Genomic DNA, 18,717 nt, shown 5'->3' on the forward strand with positions numbered 1-18,717 from the left:
CAGGGGAAGGGTGTGAGAGTATATTTTTGTTGCTTTAAGCCACTGCATTTTGGGATGGTTTCCTTCACAGCATTATTATAGCAATAGCCAACTGATACAGCATGGCATATTTCACTGTGTGGCAAATTCTCTTGTGTGCTCACGCGTATAAACTCTTCCCTTTATAAATGCTTTGAATAGAGATTTCACAAAAGAAGATTGCCAAGCAGTATTCCAGGAAAGCTCTTTGACAGAGGGCAAATTCAGGGGGTACATGTCTCTTGTGGTTCCTCTTTTTCCTACCTGTAATAAAGAAGTGATGCTGGAGTTGCCATCCTGACACCATGAGATGACAAGCACGAGGAACACAAGTCGTACATGAAAGACGGAAAAACAGAAGGAAAATAAGACTAAATAAAACATAATTGTGGAGCTGTTGTGTCAGTAAGAAAAATAAATCCCTTACTTGTTTCGGCCACTATATGGAAGGTTTTTGTTATTTACAACCAAATATAATCTCAATAGATACAGACTTTCTATATTGGACTGAGTCTATGATTCTAAATCTCCGAGCTGTTTTCCTGACCATCTGGACCATGCTCAGTTTCAGAATGTTAACTGTTTTGGGCAGCCCTGGCTCATGTACCGAAGCACCAGCTTCTTTTCCTGGCTCACACTCATTGATCAGCTATTATGCCTGGTCCCAATTTTTCTTCCACTTCCGAGAGGCACTCAGAGTTCTGTGCAGTCACCATGACTCTTCATGCTGTCTTAAAACTGGCAGACTCTCTTCTCCATCCTCCAAGTTATTTTCCCAGTCAGCTGACCATGACTCAGGACTTTTCTTCTTTTCCCAAAATGAAACTAGTTGCATGTATTTTTCCTGAGCATAAAGCCTGACTCTCCTTACTGGCATTTTCTGCCTGTGCCTTTTTCGTCACAGCACTTGTCTTTGTTTTTATAATGTAAATATATGTGTAATGATGATAGTAGTGCCTGTCTCCCTAACTACATAGCTGTTAAGCTTCAGAAGGGCAGGGACCATGCCTGTTTTGTTCACATCTTTATTCCCATGGGTACTCCCTGAATGGTAATGAATAAATGAATGAACAAGCTGCCACTTCATTTACAGATGGCAAGCAGACTCCTATAGCTCAGATTATTGTTCATGCCATGATCATTTTTTGAAAAAGTTATAAAACCATGAAGACTAGGTTCACTAAAATATATACACTAGCTAATTTCAAATAGGTCATTACAAGTAGTCAACAATCATTTTTCATCTCATTAATTTTCTAATACCTCCCCCATATTATCTATTAAATCCCTCACAGGCAGGAGATCTTATCTCCTGTTTTGTTGAGCAAATAATGATCAGCTAGTTTGAGCTCTATCATCTATTTTATCTTCATTTCAAAATAACTTCTTCTTATTAGGTAATTCCTAATCTCTACTTTCTACATGGAAGGCATGTCCCTGTTTCCTCCAGGTATTCTGGGATCTTGCTTCCTTAATCATCCCCTTCTGTCTACAGCAACTACAATATATTCCTTTCCACTTGTCTCTTCCCCTTCTGTCCTGTTGAATAAATTTGTTCATTCATTGAACAAATATGTATTAAATGCTTACTAAACACCGTGCACTGTTTTAGGTTCTTGGAATACATCAATGAACAAATCCTCATAGAACTTATATAGGAGTGGAGGGAGACAGGCCATAAGCAAAACAAATATGTAAATGATAGTATTTAGGGTCTAAGGAGAGAAATAAAGCAAGGGGGAAGTTTAGGAAGAGAGGTGGGGAATGGGTTTCAATTTTAAAAAGGGTGGTCAGGAGAAGCTTCACTGGGAAGGTACCAGAGCCTTGAAGGGAGTGGGGGAACAAGTCCTGTGAGTTTCTGGGTGTTATGAACTAAATTGTGCCCCCTACCTCCTCCTCAACAAATTTATATGTTGAAGTCCTTAGCCCCTACCTCAGAATGTAACTGTGTTTGGAGAAAAGGCTTTTAAAGAGTATGATTAAGGTAAAACGAGGCTCTAATGAGGATTATGACCTGGCCTATGCAGAAGTAGGAAAACCAGTGAAAAGTGTTTTATACAGGAAAGACTAAGCTACTGGGTTAAATATAGCTGATAAGATGGAGACTGAGAGTTGTCCTTTGAATGTAGCAAAGGTGGCAAGAGCAGTTTTGGTGGAGTTGTGGGCATGAAACCCTGACTGCAGTGCGTTTGAGAAGGAGAGAAGAGGAACTGAAGACAAGGAGTTTAGAACACTGTAGAGGTTTCAGTACTGAAGAACAAGGAAACATGGTGGAAGGTGGAGGGGGAAGTGGAGATTTTCGTTTGTTTTGCTTTTGGACAGAAGAAATTACAGCATGTTTGTATGCGAATATTTCTTAACAATCTCTAGAGTTTTGACGGGGCGATAGCCTCTTAGCTATAGCCTTCCAACTAGTGGCCTCATCTCTGATGCTGTTCTTTGCATCACTGCTGCCGGATGCATCTTCGTAAACCACAACTCTTATCACTTCACTCAGGCTCAGAAATTTTCAAGGTGTCATTAACTGCGGTACGAAAAGTTCCAATGCCTTAGCTGAACATTCAAATCTTCTCCAGTTGGGCCTTTTGCAGTTTTATCTCTTTCTTCAGTAAAGCCCTATAGTGAGGTACAAAGCATCCCAGACCAGGGTCAGAAGACTTGGATTAAAGTCATGGTTCTGCAAATAACTAGCTACGTGACCTTGGACAAATTACGTAAGTGCACCGGGTCTGGGCTCCTTCCCCTTCATAACGAGGAAGGGGGCGTGTCAGGCAGCCTGGATCATCTGTAGGTCTCTGGCATCTCTAACCGGGTGTAATTCTCAGCACTGTTGCGGCCACAAACAGCATCCTCCCCTGAGCCCGCCCTATCCCTTCCACCTCTAGGGACCACACGTCCTGTGCGGTAACTTATTTTTCCTGATTCGCTTTTGCCTTTCCAAAGGACTAGGCTTTAGAAGAGCCACAGAGGCAGCTCCTTTAATGGTCGGCAGCCTCCCCGCCACCAGGGACCCTCCTCCACAGTCAGAATCCGCCACGTAGTAAGTGCCTCTTCCAACCAATCAAGAAGAAGTTAACTCAGACCTTTGAGGGGCATCCGCTTCCACCAATGATCTTCAAGTCTTCTCTAGCGCCTCACTTTGAGGGGCAGGGCCAACTACCGCAATGGCCAATCTGCTCCGGGGAAAGGTATTCCGGGAACTGCGGGGTCCACCAATCAGGTAAGAAAGCTACAGGGAGGGGCGTTTCTCATTGGTAACTACGTCCGGAAGAGGGCCGGACCCCGGGAGACGACAATACGATTTGATTGGCGGGCGTGATGTTGACAATCCGGGAAAGCCCACCTTCTTCAATAGGACCAGCTTCGGTCCCCGGAGTGGCGGTGGGCGCAGCCAATCGGAGAGGAGACGCGCGGAAAGTTTGTTCAATGGGCGATGTCTGAGGGAGGTTGTCACTCAGGTGGCGGTGGCAGAGGCCGGGCTAAGACGTGGCCAGGGGGACGCGGCTGGCTGTCCAGGCATTGGGGCGGCGTCGGGGTCCCTAGCGCGTTTTCGCCCTAGTTGGGCTCCGAGCGGCAGGAAAGGCAGGCGCCGGCGGCTGCACCTCCATGCCCACGCGCGGGGAGGGCCGCTGATGGAGCGCGCCACCCGCCCGGGGCCGCTCGCGCGGGCGCTGCTACTGCTGCTGCTGGGGCTTGTGGCAGGGACGGTGGCCGCGGGGCGCGCTCCCGACCTCCCTGTGCCGACGGCGGAGGCGGCGTTTGGATTGGGGGCTGCGGCCGCTCCCACCTCGGCCGCGCGAGTGCCGGCGGCGGGGTCTGTGACTGCTGCAGAGGTGACGGTGGAGGACGCCGAGGGGCTGCCGGCGGCCGCAGGCGACCAGGAGCCGCAGGAGCCGGAACCCGACGACGTGACCGAGCTGCGGCCACGCGGCAGGTGAGGGGCGCGGGCTCGGTGTCCGGACCGCGGACCCGGGGAGGCGATTAGCTGACGCGCGCGCGCCGCAGAGGATCGGGGGTCCGAGATCCCCCGTCGGCTGTGGCCTCTCGCTGGCGGAGGACAGCTAGTGACCTGGGGACAGCGCGGGGCCACCGTCCTATCCCCCTGGCCAGCGACAGACTTCCCTCCGCTCCCGGGCGCTGGCGCCTCGCTCGCGGGCGACAGCAGCATCCTGGAAGGTGTCTGGGATGCTCCGAGATTGGAGCGCAGAAATGGGAAAGAACGCCAGTTTCCCTCTTTGATTTTTTCAGGCTTTATTCTTACCCCAAGGAACTTCCAGCTCTCCTTTTTTTTCTTTCATCAATCACCCAGTGACTGTGCTGGTGTGACAGCTGTTTGGGGAAAGGAAGTTACAAAGAGATTTCTACATTTTCCCTTTCAACACAGCCCTGTAGTGCCCACGCGCCAGGGTTGAGGCCAGTATTTCTCTAATTGAGATCTGCGGAACACTTGCATCAGGATCACCTGGGGATGCTGGTTAACTGTACAGATTTCTAGGCCCCACACCAGATTTACTCAGTCAGACTTTCTGATTCATACCCCAAGGTTAGCAAGTGCTCCAGACAATTCTTGAACCATTAAAATTTAAGAGCTATGGGTAGGTTCTTGAATTTTGGCAGTTTTTTGACATTTAGAGGGTTTACCATATAAACACTTAATATAGGGTCGTCTTGGTTGAGTAGCTGAGCCTCCTTAAAAATTTTACTTCAAGATACATGTTTTAAAGCAGTTTTCAAAGTGTGGACACGAATGTAAGGCATTCTAATGGTAAAATATTTTGCAGACAGCTGATCTTAGCACAGCCGGGGGAAAAAGTGATGCCCCATTTAACAAATGGAATGATAAAGGGATCATTAGATATATTAAACTAGGGAGGGTTACTATCTGGATTGGAAAGTGTGGTTAGCTTATAATGTAGTAATTACTAGATCATAACAAATTAGATTTAAATTTCAGTTAGCTACCAGGACTTTGATCTGTATATTTGGAGACTACTATAAATAGGATAAGTACTAAAATTCTGTAGACACCGCTTGAATGTTTATATGTAGATTTTTTTTTTTAAGCATCAAATATTTGACAAAATTTTCATAGGCTTTGCTAATGAATTAACTTTCCTGGTAGACTGTTTTTGTTTATCTTAAAGAAACTTCTGAAGCACCTGCTCAAAGTAAGTTACATGAAGTGGAGTAAGATGTTTCATTTTTCTTAGAATACAAATCCACTGCAGCAGGTACTTATTGGGATGGCATGGAGTTACCGAGGGTAGCAGATAGACCCTCTGGACCCTCTGGACCCGGCCCTCCAAGAGAAGCGTGCAGTCCAGCAGTGAGGATTAAAAGAGAAAACCCGTAATGACATTACCATGCAAAAGTGGTGCAAATTAAGTGCTGTTAGTGTCCCAAGGTTTTTGTGGTGTTTAATGGGTGGGGTATGGGGGTGAGGTAAGTGAGAAGATAAGAAAAGGCTGTCGCAGAATGAGTTGGTTCCTGAAAAGGTGGGCAGATACTGGACTTGAGGAAACTGCAGGAGGCACAGAAGCTGGGAAGTATGTTTAGAGAACATTTGGTTTGTGCACATCTGTGTGTGTGTGTGACCTGTGTGTTTTTAGAGAGATACAGACATACATACACGTGCCCTGGACAGGGAGGAGTAGAAGATGAGGATAAAAAAATAAATTGGCGTCATATTGTATATATGTAGCCTTACACTAATAATATCATCACCACCTGGGAGCATGTTAGAAATCCAGAATGAGGTGCCACCCAGACCCACTGCATGAGTGTCTGAGTTTTAACAAGATCACTGTGTGATTCACATGCACATTACAGTGTGAGAGGCATTGTATAGAGTATCTTGAATGCCAGGCCTGAATGCAGTTTGTGCTTAAGGAATATTTCTCCAGCAGTACTGTATCCTGATAACTTGAAGTCAGGATACCACAAGGAGAGTGTTTTAGTGGATCAGATGAGAGGCTTACTGTTAAGTGGATATAGGACAGTGGGGAGAGATTTGAGGCAGAGTCAGTCTTGGTTGCTGGCAATTGGATTGATTCCTCCTCGCTTGGCACCCCCATCCAAATACTGAGACTGGGTGGCCAGAAGGTGAAAGCACTCGTGTGAAAACTGAGAGATTGGGGGAGCGGGGAAGAAAAGGTAAGGGGTTTGGTGTTGGACATGGTGACACGGAGGTGCAGGCAGGACATCCAGAGGGAGACATTTGATAGGCAGGTGGCAGTGAGTGATCAAAGTTGTTGAAGCTGGGAGAAAGAGGAGGCTCATGATAAAACCTCAGGAAATGCCTTGTATTTTAGAGAAGATGAGCCAGCAAAAGAGACAGAAATCCAGCTGGCTAGGTTGGAGGTGTAGGGTGGGGACTGAGAAGAATGAGGGATTTGGTGATGAGCCCACTTAAAGAATTTAAGTAAAGCAGTCGAGAGTACTCAGATTGCAAGAAGTTAAGGATTCATCCTTTTCAGCCCCACTTCCTCCTTCCCTCACTTTTAAACCTGATGGGAGGCAGGTTTTAGGACCAGGGACCTCTAATGTTATTTATACAGTTAGAGGAGGGAGCCTGTATAGACAGGTTGAAAAAGAAAGGAATAAAGGAGGAGGTGAAGGTAGTTAGGATCTACTTCGTAAACAGAAGGACTGCTTCTTTCTCAGAAACAAGAAGAATGAAAATAGAGGAATTTTGCGGAGCAGAGCGTAAGTGATCTTCGGCAAATGGAATTGGCTGGGAAGAGATAGGCCCAGGTTAAGGGGTCTGTATGGTAGCTTAAGATAGTGTGGAAAGTTTGAGAAATCGTAGGTGAGTAAATGGTAAGGTCAACAAGAGATAAATATTCAAAGTTTATAGGACTTTTTTCTAAGTGCTCTTAAAAAAAGAGTAAAAAACCAGACAATATCAGTTCCATAATAGACCAATATCCTGTTTGTTTAAAGGAAGAGGATTAGGGGAGCAGATTTGAATTAACCAAGCGTTGATTACAAACAGCTGTGAAGAGCTATGGCCCTTACGAAACTTCTAAAAAGAGGGAGGTGGAGAATTAAAATCTTTATTTTGCATGTTGTCTTTTGATGCCCAAGAAGCAGTACGAGACTTGCTAATTCATTGTTTTTTCTCTTGATGACGTTTTTATTGGCCTCATTCTAAATGCTTACTCTGCATCTCAAGCATGTGAATGAGTGAGTAAACTATTTTTTTTTCTTGAGAAAGTAGCTAAAATAAGCTTGTTTTTCTGTTAGCAGTCTTGTCAGTGCCGCTTCTGTTAAACATTACATTTAGTTGAAATTTAAATGGGATGGTCACCGCAGAAAGTTGGAATCTCCTCTCACTGTTAGGTTTTATGCCCCTTGGCATTTGTGAGTTACCAGTTTTCTGACTCCAATACAAATTGCAAATTGCAAAGCATCACTTGGGGTTCTTGTGATGGGATGAGCATCTTCGAGGACATTTGAAAACCTGGGAAGTTGTAAGGAACTAGTTTTATCTTAACAATCACGCTAAGTGGTAAAGTATTTGTTCCTTTTTCCTCTGTCTCTCGTTCCCCTGTAATAAGTGTGCTAAGTCTGACGTTAATCTATGGTGCTTCTTCAGTTTGTGCATCTGGAAACTGAATTTTTTGGATTTAATGAGATAACATGGAAATACTTTGCAAATGTAAGATGATTTAATTCCTCTTTATTTCTCTCGCCTCTCTGCTTTCATAAACTGATCTGTTGTGAATCAATGGTCCAGAAATCTGGTTTTCCTCAGATTTTCAGCATACATGCTTTTTTTTTTAATATGACCATTGGATAATAGAATTTCAGAATACAGTGTTGAAAGGGAACTTAGTCATCTGGTCCTAACACTGGTCATTTTTCCAACCCTAGACTTTTAAAATTGACTGAAAATCACATTTAAAGAAATTTATGCATAACTTTCAAGACAAGTTGTAAGCCAAACTAATTCTCTCTTTTTTTTTTTAATTTTACTTTTCCTTTTTCTCCCCAAAGCCCCCGGGTACATAGTTGTGTACTTTCAGTGGTAGGTCCTTCTAGTTGTGGCGTGTGGGACACCGCCTCAGTGTGGCCTGATGAGCAGTGCCATGTCTGTGCCCAGGATCCGAACCAGCGAAAACCTGGGCCACCGAAGTGGAGCGCGTGAACTTAACCACTTGGCCACGGGGCCGGCCCCGAAACTGATTCTTTAGGCAAGTAATGGACTATCTTTCCTGTCTACAGGTGTCTTTTTAGCTTAATTGACACTTGGACTCTAGATATGATACTAGACAGGATTGAGGAGACTCTGTTCCTCGTTTGAACTCAGCAGCCTTTCCACTTCTAGGCATTTTGCAGCAGAGGACCTGTTTTTATCAGCTGCTGTGAGCTGTAGCTTCAGCATGGCTCTTCATTCCCTAAATACTGCTTGGGAACTCCATCTGCTTTTTCCTTTTTTGTCAAAGAAGAGCTGCTTGTATATTTTTATTACAAAATGTTTTAAAATACAAAGAGGACCACTTGTAGGTTACAGAACTAAATGTGAGAGGGGAGATTAATTCTACTTTTTATTTTTTTCACCCTGTTCTATTTGTAAATAACCATTTTGCTTGAAAAATGTTTCATAGAATAAAGTAGAAAAAGTGCTTCCAAAAAATGTTTTAATCAATAGGAAAAGGATATCTGTCACGCTCATGCTGTCTATAACACTAAAAACTTAGATTGTATTTCTTTAAGGTCTAGCTGCTATGTCAAAGTTATGAAGTATAGTTGGTAATTTTTGAGATTTGATTTGTTTTGACTTGGGGCATGGCTAGTCTTATCACATGTTTATATAAAGGAAGTTTGATTTGAAGATTTACTTAGTAGGTGAGGACTAAAAAGTAAAGTGCAGTTAGTCCTAGCTTGGTTTTGAACAAGAACATATGCTTCCTTGAGTGAGAGCATATATTTAGGTTGAGGATTCTTGGCTACATCAAAAAAGGAGGTATAACCAAATCAAATTTTTAACTTTGTGGAGGTTTTTTCCCCCTCCCCAAGACAGGAAATGTGCAATTTTAAAATAAGCAGTTGTTAATGTAGAAACGATTCAATGGAGATAATATTCTTCTGTCACCAGCTTCTCTTCCACATGGGAAATTTCTGCAGGCAGTAAGGATCCTCTAAAGTTATTGTATGAAAGAATATAGTATCTACTTGTCAGACTCTGATAGACTTAATTGTAAATAGGTAGGTGTCCTGGGTGACTTAAGTCCAAGCAAACAGTTTTTTAAAGTCGGGTATTCATTGTGGCATAATGCTCAGTCATTTCTGCTCAGGTGAGGGCATAGAACAGTAACAAGATAAATGGCATCTTGATGAGATTTCTGGAAGGAGTAAAAGCTGCACATTATAGTAATATAGTAGTTGACACTTATGCAAACTTAGAGGTAACAGAATGATAGAATTAGAGTTAGAAAACTTAAATTCAGTCTTCTGTCCAAAACCTCTTATTTGGTGCATGACCTTAAGCTAGTTACATCTTTCTCATCCTCTTTTTGGTTTTTCTTTTATGTGAATAATAGTGTCTGCCCCACCAAGATTTATTCATTCATCAAACGTTTATTGCATTTTATTGGGGGCTAGGCACTGTTAGGTGCTGAGGGTAGATAAATGGACCAAGTCTGCCAGGAAGATACTTGTGTTAAAGAATGAACTGTAATGGATAATAAGTGACATAAGAGTAGTATGGGAGTCAAGAGATTGGAAGTGTCATGTGAGCCAGTCCTTGAATGTGAAGTGTCAAGTACTGTCTAGGCAGCAGGGTTGATGTGATCAAGGGCACACAGCAGTGGTTCCCAAGGCAAGGCTCTTGGATGCTTATGGATCTGCAAAGGTAAAAATGGGGATCCACAAGATTGTCGGTATTTTAAAATAACCTAATGGAAATTGGACATTCAATGAGGAGAGGGCTAATTAAAAAGTTTAAGTTTCTTGGCTTTGAACTAGAATTACAGCAAACTTAATATGGTAATTTTAGCTACTTCTCCGCAGAAATCTTGAATATTTTGGTTGGTACTTAAATATTTCCTCTAATGATGGCAGAATTCATTAGACGTGATGTTTATTGGGCAAATGAAATTATTTAAGGTGTGAGACAAAAAAATAAATGAACCAGAGAACTTTGCTGAAAATGTTAGAAACCTCTGTGTGTGACAGTAGGGTAGGGATTATGTCAGATTATGTGTGGCGTTATGTGCCATACCAAGCAGTGTGGCATTTATTCACTGGGCACAGGGAGCTTCAGAAGTTTATCAGATCTCTGTTATAGAAACAAAACTGTTGAAAGAGCAGAGGGGAAAGAGATCTGAGGCAGTAAAATATGTCAGAAAGGCTTTTAAGGTGTTCTGATGAGAGATGAGAATCTGTTCATCTAGGACAAGGCCAGTGGTGGAAGAAAAGATTTTAAAAAGATTGAAAAGAAAAGGTTTAAAAGAAGCTTCAGAAATAGAATCAAGAGTACATGACTATTGTCTCAGTGTAGAACATGAGAGACAAGTTGACGTCAGATTTAAATCTTAAGTGATAGGGTGGATGGAGAAAGATGTGGGAGAGAAGTTAAATTTTCTGAATGTGTTGTGGCAATAACAAGTATGCAGAACTAGAGCTGGGAGAGAGACAAACTGTTAATACTGCATAGGTTTGGGAGCTGTCATATTACATATAGTGTTGAAGCTATGGACAGTGGCTCCAGCTAGAACTCCATGGCCTGCTTGTTAGAGACTGAAAGCTATAAGAATGATAAGTGAGGATGGAGGGGGACCTGGGGCATGGGGGGACTGGTCCTATAGAAGCCAGGGAAAGAAGAATGTCCAGAATGAGGGGCCAGCCACTGCTTGAGGTGCTGCTGCAAGGACAAACCTGATTAGGAGAATGGATCTGGCCATTAGGAAGAGGTCACTGATGGCCTTGTGTGAGAGTCGCTTCAAAGAGTCGAGTCATGGGAGAGAGAACAGTGTGCTTGCTGCTGAATCATCCAGACAGATGCCTTTGTAAAATAAAGCAAAGTGTAAGTGAGAAAGAGAAGTTTTAAAAGAGTTTACTGACAGAGTTGATCAATTGATGTTCTTCATTCAGGTAATACATTATTTTTTTTACTCTAAAGAAGTAGCCCTTTGAGGTAAATCAGTGTTTGCCAAACTGGCCTTATCATGAGACTGGCCTGAGCTACTTGTTAAGCTGTGCTCTCTCAAGCTCTCTGTGGGGATGGGAGCTGTGATCCTTTACTGGTTTTTAACAAGCACTCCGGATTAATTTTATGGTCTGGCGAATTTGAGTTATGCTGAGCTAGATGAAATAGTCCTATTTTACTTATGAAAAACAAGTTGAATGAAGCAATGAGGAGAATAAGACAGAGCCAGGGGGACGTGCTCTCAGGCCTGATTTCAAAGCCCTGATTCTTTCCACTGGAAATGCTGCCTCTACAGTCGCTTCAATTCTTGAATAAGTTAAGGGTTTTTCATCTTCACAGAAACCTCAGTATAAGGTGAGTGGATCATATGGAGATAAATTGCCTTATATTCTCCCTATTTTGGGGAGGGAGGATTCATTTTTCATCTCTCATTGATGTTTGTTCTAAATACCACATCTTCTTGCTGCATGTGATTATCCCGGCATTCAGCCTGAGGACTTTCTTTCACAGCAGTGTCTGTCTACTTGATGCTTTCTCCATCGATAGTATGTCGATGAGCATCTCTCTCTTAGGCTGTGATTGGGTATAATAGTCTAAATCCTGGCATCTCTTTTGCCCTGGTAGTGCTGCTCAATTCCAGCCACAGCAGAAGGGGTACCTCCCTTCCAGAGACATGCTCAGGTAGGAGCCTATAGTGAATATCACAGCCAGCTTGTAGCAGACAAGAGGATGAAGGATTTTTTTTTTTTTGACACCCGAGAGAGTCTGTTAAAGGGATTTATTGTTATTCCCATTAAGAGGAGTTAAAATAATTAAGGGTACCTATTCAAATCTAAGAACCAGATTACATTAAGTATCAATAGCAGTTAAGAGAGTGATGTACCTAATTGTTCCTGCCCATATGTTTTTGTTTCTTTTAATTATTGCTCACATTTACACATACTTTAAATATAGTAGTTCCTAGTCTGAAAATATCTTGTTTGTTTTAAAAAGCAGAATCTTTGACTCAGTTAAATGCACCCCATCTGGTAGGTTTTCAGTGAAAGACTAATTAGGTGTTAAACTCAAATGACTTATTAAAATGTGTCCTTATATACACATAAGACACACATATGCATATTTTATTATTGGATTTTTCTTTGTTTTCAAAAGGAAAGCTAAATTTTATCTTTCTTCTCTGTATATGTCTCTAGCACACGTAGCTACATATTCAGAAAAATTATGGCCTTTTAAAATTATAAGTAGAATGCCTATGGTGATAAATAAACAATGTTGGCTCTGAATTTTTAAAAAATAGTGTCTGAAGTGTTCCAGTGGTCTCTGTAATTTTTCATGGGTTAGCATTCTTTGCTTATACTGTTTTGTTTCAATTAGAGTTTTTTTTCATTCAACCATTTATTTGTGGTTGATGGTTATTTAACAGAAAAACTAGACGTTTCTACAAAGGGACTAGGAAAGAGTTAACTTAGCTCTGAGCCCTTGATCTCTAACTTAATTGGATTCTGTTGCTTTTATTTGTAAATTGGCACATCTAAGGTGTGAATATTTTATATCCGTCATTATAAAATAATTTTCTTACTCAAAGTCTCCTCCTCCTCCCCCAACTCTCAAAAGATTTCTCTAGAAAATCTATTAGAAGCTCTTCAGAAAGCAGGATAATGTGTGGGGAGGGGAGTTGAGTTGTTCCTGTTCTTGCAGTCTGTTATCTAAAATTACTAGAGTTCGTAGTGTGGCAGAAATCTTTATTTTCACAAATTAGACTAAGTTACCACTTGAAAAATTCAAAATGAGAATTAGTGTATAGTTTGGGAACTAAATTAACAGTTTTTATTCATTTGATAAACAGGTTCTTTGAGAGATTTCAAATGAGTTTACTTGAACTGTTTTGTCTTGGTCAACTTTTAGCTTTACTTTGAATTTGTATATATTGTATGTCAAGTGAGATAGAAAAGATAAACGTTGTATTTCATAATCCTAACCAGGAGCATAGTTATATGTGCTTGGAATTTGCCTGGTCTTTGAAGCAGACAAATATACCCAACAAATTCCCAGAACAACTATGCAATACATTCTTTCATTCAAAGTCAAATTCATTTCATGTTTGTTGGCAGCCTGTCCAGGCGTATATGTTCCAGGCAGAAGGAACAGTAGCTGCAAAGGCCCTGAGGGAAAATCATACGTGATGTGTTTGAGGAATTGGGGGAGTCAGTCTGGGGGTGTTGATTTTGGATATGTGAACTTTGAGAAGCCTGTAAGATAATCTGAATCTGTGGGCAGTTAGATACGTAAGTCCAGAGTTCAGGGGAGAGGCTTGGAACCAGAGATATAAATTTGGGAGTTGCTAGCATACAGGTGGTATTTTAAGCTATGAGATTGGATGAGACTATCCAAAAAAGTGCATGTAGGTAGATAAAGAATATTTTAAGAGATAGGAGGGATGAGGAAGAACCAGAAATGAGGCTGAGAAAGGGTAGCATAGAACTGAGAAGAAAAAAATCAGTTGAGTATGGTGACCTGGAAGCTGCGTGGAGTGTGTTCCATGGAGGGCAGGAGAAGTAGCTGGTGAGGTGCTGCGAGATGGTCAAGTGAACCGAGATGTGAGCACAGGATTTTTTTCATATGAAGGTCATTGGTGACTCCAACAAGGAACCCGCTCAGTGGAGTGGTAGAGGCAAAAACTTGATTAGACATTGTTCAAGACAGAACGGGAGGAGAGGATTTGAGACATGGAGTATACTGTAACAGCTCTTTCAAGGAGTTTCGTATCAGAGTGGGGCAAGAGATGCATTGGAAGCTGGAGCCGGGAGAGTGGTTGATTTTGTTTAATCTGGTTTGGTTTTTAAGTTGGAGGAAGTAATAGCAGGTTTGAATGCTAAGGGGAATGCTCTGGTAGAGAGGGGATAATTGATGCGAGCCAGAGAGATTTGCAGGAGCAAGTCCTCACCTGTGTACCAGAGAGAGCTCTGTTGCCTAAGCAGAAGTGCTGGTAGCCGGTGGCAATATGGAGAGTTCACCTGCAGAGGCAGGAGGGAAGGTAAAATTCATGGGTCCAGGTGCTCATAAAGGGATAGATGTGATGGTGGGAAGCAATCTGTTGATTATGTCTGTTTTCCTTAGTGAAATAGGAGGCACAGTCCCTGGGATGCATGAGCTTAGAGGAGCTGGTGTTGGAGGAGAAAGGAGAAATGAACTACTTAACCCAGGACAGTGGGAGAGTGGATAAACTGGGGACGTGTGATAGGATTGTTGAGCATCATGAATAGCCCTTTTGAGGTTGGTAGTTATAACTAAAGTGAGACCAGTCAGCATAGTTAGGTTTTCTTCAGCCGCATTCAACTGTACAGATGCAAGAATGAGAAAAGGCAGAAAGTTGGATATAACAGGGTTGGAGTTCTGCTGGTCCAGTGCGGCATGTGAGGGAGGGGATAGGGAGTTGAGGGTGTAAGCAAGGAAGTGCTTCGAATGAAGGACTATGGAATTGAAACTGGATAAGAAAGAAGTGAAGGCATAATGGTAGAGAAAGTCACAGTAAAAGTAATAGGATCAGTGACCTATAGGTTCTGGCGGGGTCAGAGGTTTGTTGGAGTCAGGGAAGTAGAGGAAGTGAGCTGGAAAGAGGGCTTGGTGGCTGGGGGTGGGATGCTTGAAATTTCAGTGGGACAAGGAAGTTGCGATTGGTAATGACAAGGGTTAGGGTCTAATCACAGGAGTGGCTGAGGCAAGGTAGACAGATAATGACAACCCAACAAAGATGTTACTAGTGACAGTAAACCAGGACCTAAAATCCTCAAAGAGTGAGGCTAGTGACCCAAGGGTCAGTGGACAATTACTGGGAGGGCTAATGGATGGAACAATCTGATCCTGAGGATTTTTAGAGAGGAGAGAAAGAAAATAGTCTGGAAATGGTAGCGAGGTGCAAGGAGTACACCTACCCCATCCCTGGGCCCAGGGGTCAGGGGTTATGGAGAAAAAAATTCTCTTTGCTTCTGAAGCAGTGTCTTCAGGGACAGCCAGATTTCTATTAGAGCAAGAAGTTATATGAACATTCAGGGGCGAAGGCTTCAGGAGTTGGGGAAAGGTTGAGGAGGACCGAGCAGGAAATGTTGAGTTCATATGGGCATGAGAGCGTGGGAATGAGGGGTGACTTCAGAGTCTGGGGCTTTTCATAAGTGACATACACAGATAAATGACATAGTGTGATTTTTCTGAGAGGGCTGAAGACAGATAGTGGGGGCAAGACTATAAGTGGCGTGAAGAGGGGGCCCCCTTTCTATCCTACAGATAGAGGCCTGGGGAGGGGCTGGTTTCCTTTCGAGTGTGTGGAGTAAGTGCCCAATATCTTAGATATCTTTTAAACTTTGTCCTATTAATTTTTAAATTCACAGATCGTTAGTGATTATCAGCACTTTAGATGGGCGAATTGCTGCCTTGGATCCTGAGAATCATGGTAAAAAGCAGTGGGATTTGGATGTGGGATCCGGTTCCTTGGTTTCATCAAGCCTTAGCAAACCAGAGGTAAGAATTTTCTATTAAATGTTGCCTGGAAAACTTAGTTATAATAAGCAACTGCTGATGTAATAGTATGTATTTTATCATTCTAGGCTCAATTGCCTACGTTTCAGGCCTGTCTGCCTTTTACAGTCTGTGTCCCCTTGGGGAAATTACTTAACTTTTCTGTTCCTCAGTTCCCCTCCTGTGAAATGAGGTGGGTAATATCACCTACTTCTTAGGATTGTTTTGGCATTAAATGAGTTAATCATGTAAGTGAGTGACTGAGGATACCGTCTGCTGTATCAGTATAACTCATTATCTGAACTGTAACATGATCATGATTTCTTATTATTATCACAAGTTCCCTTGAAATAGTAAAACAAATAAAAGTAACTGTTTTAATAGTTAGAAATACATGCTACAAAAATCCCATAAATTTTTTCCCTCAAGTGTATATCCTAATTGTAAGCATAAATCATCTGAAGTTTTCTTGGAATATAATTTTAAACAAATTTGGTTATTTGCAAAAGAAGAAACCTTTTTTCCAAAACTACTGTGGCACACACTCAGAGGCTTGGACAGGGGACAGATGGCTTAACCCCTCAGAGCTTTAGTGCCTTATCAAGACAGTGGGGACACTGCCTACCTTGATGAGGTTGCGGGGGTGGTTAGGTGAGGGAAGTTTATTTTCCTCACTGTTAGTCTTGACTCTGATAGCTTAAGTCTTTCTCCTTTCTGGAGCTTTTTTCTCCTGTTTAAATCATTTAAAGTAAGTCCCTCTTTTGAGTTGTGACTGCTGACATGAAAGCAGTCACCTCTGTCTTCCAGAATACCTCAGCCTTCTCCCTTATCAAGTTGTTCCTATAGGACACTCCGTAGGGTACTGTTTTTTCCTTTCATGATCAATTTTTCCCTGTCAAAAAGCTTCCTAGCAGGTATTAAGTTTAGAAAAGACAAACCTAACATGAGGGGCTTGAGAATGACCTGATTAGCGGTGATGGAATTTTCTGGTAGTAAAGCTGCTCTCGCCTCTGCTCTCTGGTAAAACCAGCCTGGATTCTTTTCTGGAGCATCTAGGCAGGAACTTAGGGAGATGGCACTGCCCAGCTCCACATTTGCTGTGTTCCAAGCCCTGCCTGGACTTTCAGGCTGTCCCCTATTTCTTAGACAGTATGCTGAAAATATCTGGAGAATAGTGAACTTCCGTTGTATTGTGAATTATTAATACAAATAGCAATTTGATTGTAAATTACATTAAAAATTTTGAACAAGTATAATTTTCAAATGAATTACTGCTCGAACTAAACATTCGTTGTGTTCTGCTGGCTTCAGCTTGGGTATGCACGTTTTGCTTTCTTTTTAAACTAGACATAAAAGATGGTCAGCAAAATCAGAAGACCGTAAGCTGTTTACATCTGAGGTAATACTGCGGTGTGCTGTAGTGGTACAAAGCATGTGTGTGTTTGCGAACTAAAATACACGCACAAAATAAGTTGCATGCTATGACAAAGTAGAATGCAAACAGTTGTAATAACCTGCGTGCTATTGAGTGTGTGTAAATTATAAGCAGCTAGTTATTCTCAAAGGTTTTCTTACAAATCGCAATTATGTTAGCTATTTTTTAAACTGCAGTTCAACTTTTTCATTGTCCCTAGTTCTTATCATTTTCTTTGGCTTATTAATGGTCTCTTGTTTTTTGGGGGTCTTTTTTTGAGGAAGATTAGCCCTGAGCTAACATATACCACCAATCCTCCTCTTTTTGCTGAGGAATATTGGCACTGAACAAACATCCGTGCCCAACTTCCTCTATTTTATATGTGGGACGCCTGCTACAGCATGGCCTGATAAGCCGTGCATATGTCCATACCCAGGATCCAAACTGGTGAACCCTGAGCTGCTGAAGCAGGATGTGTGAACTTAACTGCTGCTCCACGGGGCTGGCGCCTAAGGGTCCCTCATTTTAAGTGTCCTCCTTCCCACTCACTCCCAACCCTAGATCCTTTGGATAGAATGCTTTGAAATGTTGAATCGCAAGCATATTCAAAAAGTGTTATTGTGTCATTACACAATAAATGAAAAGCTCACTGGCCACCTTTTATGCAGAAGAATTCTGAGACCTCTTTGCATTATCTAGATTTTAATTTTCTGCTTTACAGGAAAAAATTAGAAAATATAAAGATGTCGAACCATCTGTGGTAACAGAATACATTTACTAGATTTTACAACTGCCCTAAGTTCTTGGGACCATTTCTTGAGACTGTGTGTTTACTATGTAGACATACTGATGACAACAGCAGTGTTCCCAGTGCTAAAATATACATGTGATATACTTTACACACAGTGTAATCTTCACAGCCATCTTTCTGAGGTTGATGTGTTAGTGTCATTTTGTAGAAGAGGAAACTGAAGCTCAGGGAAATTATTTGTTTGAAGTCGCAGACTAGATAACAAAGCTGGAATTGAACCGAGGGTTGTCTGACTGTACTCGATTCTGCCTGCTCTGAAGCCATTTCCTCATTTTGTGTACACTTCCCCTTCACAACCCAGGCTGTTCATCTGGTATAGCGGGTCTCAAACTTTATGGTCTCAGGACCCTTTATATTCTTGAAAACTGTGAAGCGTTCCAAGGAGCTTTTTTCCCCCATCAGTTATATCTATCTATACTTAAACCATGTTAAAAATTAAAACAGAAATTTTAAAAAGACTTCTTAAATCTTTAAAAGGAAACAATGAGCCTGTTGCATGATAGCATAACTTATTTTTATGAAGAATAACTATATTTTTCAATACAAAAAATTTAATGATAAAAGTGGCATTATTTTATATTTTTGCCAGTCTCTTCAGTTCATGGTTTAATAGAAGAGAACTGGATTTTTGTATCTGCTTTGCAGTCAATATGTTGCATTGTTGTTTTGGTTGAACCATATGAAGAAGAATATCCAGGCACATACATAGGTAGTTGAAAAAGGCAAGAGTATTTTAGTAGCCTTTTCATATGATTGGGTCGTTCTTTCTTGATACCCCACCAAAACAAGTGGAAGTTTCTTAAACGTTAG

The 18,717-nt window shown here is 41.9% G+C and overlaps 1 protein-coding gene across 3 annotated transcripts in view; it reads left to right on the top strand.

Annotated features, from left to right (window-relative positions):
• The first annotated feature begins 2,782 nt into the window (after window positions 1-2,782).
• The window catches only part of EIF2AK3 (eukaryotic translation initiation factor 2 alpha kinase 3), a 69,070-nt gene continuing 53,135 nt past the window's right edge, over window positions 2,783-18,717 (top strand). For 2 of the 3 annotated variants that reach the window (XM_070573662.1, XM_070573663.1), the window contains exons 1-2: window positions 3,348-3,952; window positions 15,556-15,685. In XM_070573662.1, the coding sequence (XP_070429763.1) occupies window positions 3,651-3,952; window positions 15,556-15,685 (432 nt within the window). In that variant the 5' untranslated portion in view covers window positions 3,348-3,650. Of the gene's footprint in view, window positions 3,239-3,347; window positions 3,953-15,555; window positions 15,686-18,717 lie in introns of those variants that run through there. The other variant, XM_070573664.1, reaches the window with a different exon arrangement.

The sequence above is a fragment of the Equus przewalskii genome, chromosome 14 (genome assembly GCF_037783145.1).
Source record: "Equus przewalskii isolate Varuska chromosome 14, EquPr2, whole genome shotgun sequence".
Lineage (NCBI taxonomy): Eukaryota > Metazoa > Chordata > Mammalia > Perissodactyla > Equidae > Equus > Equus przewalskii.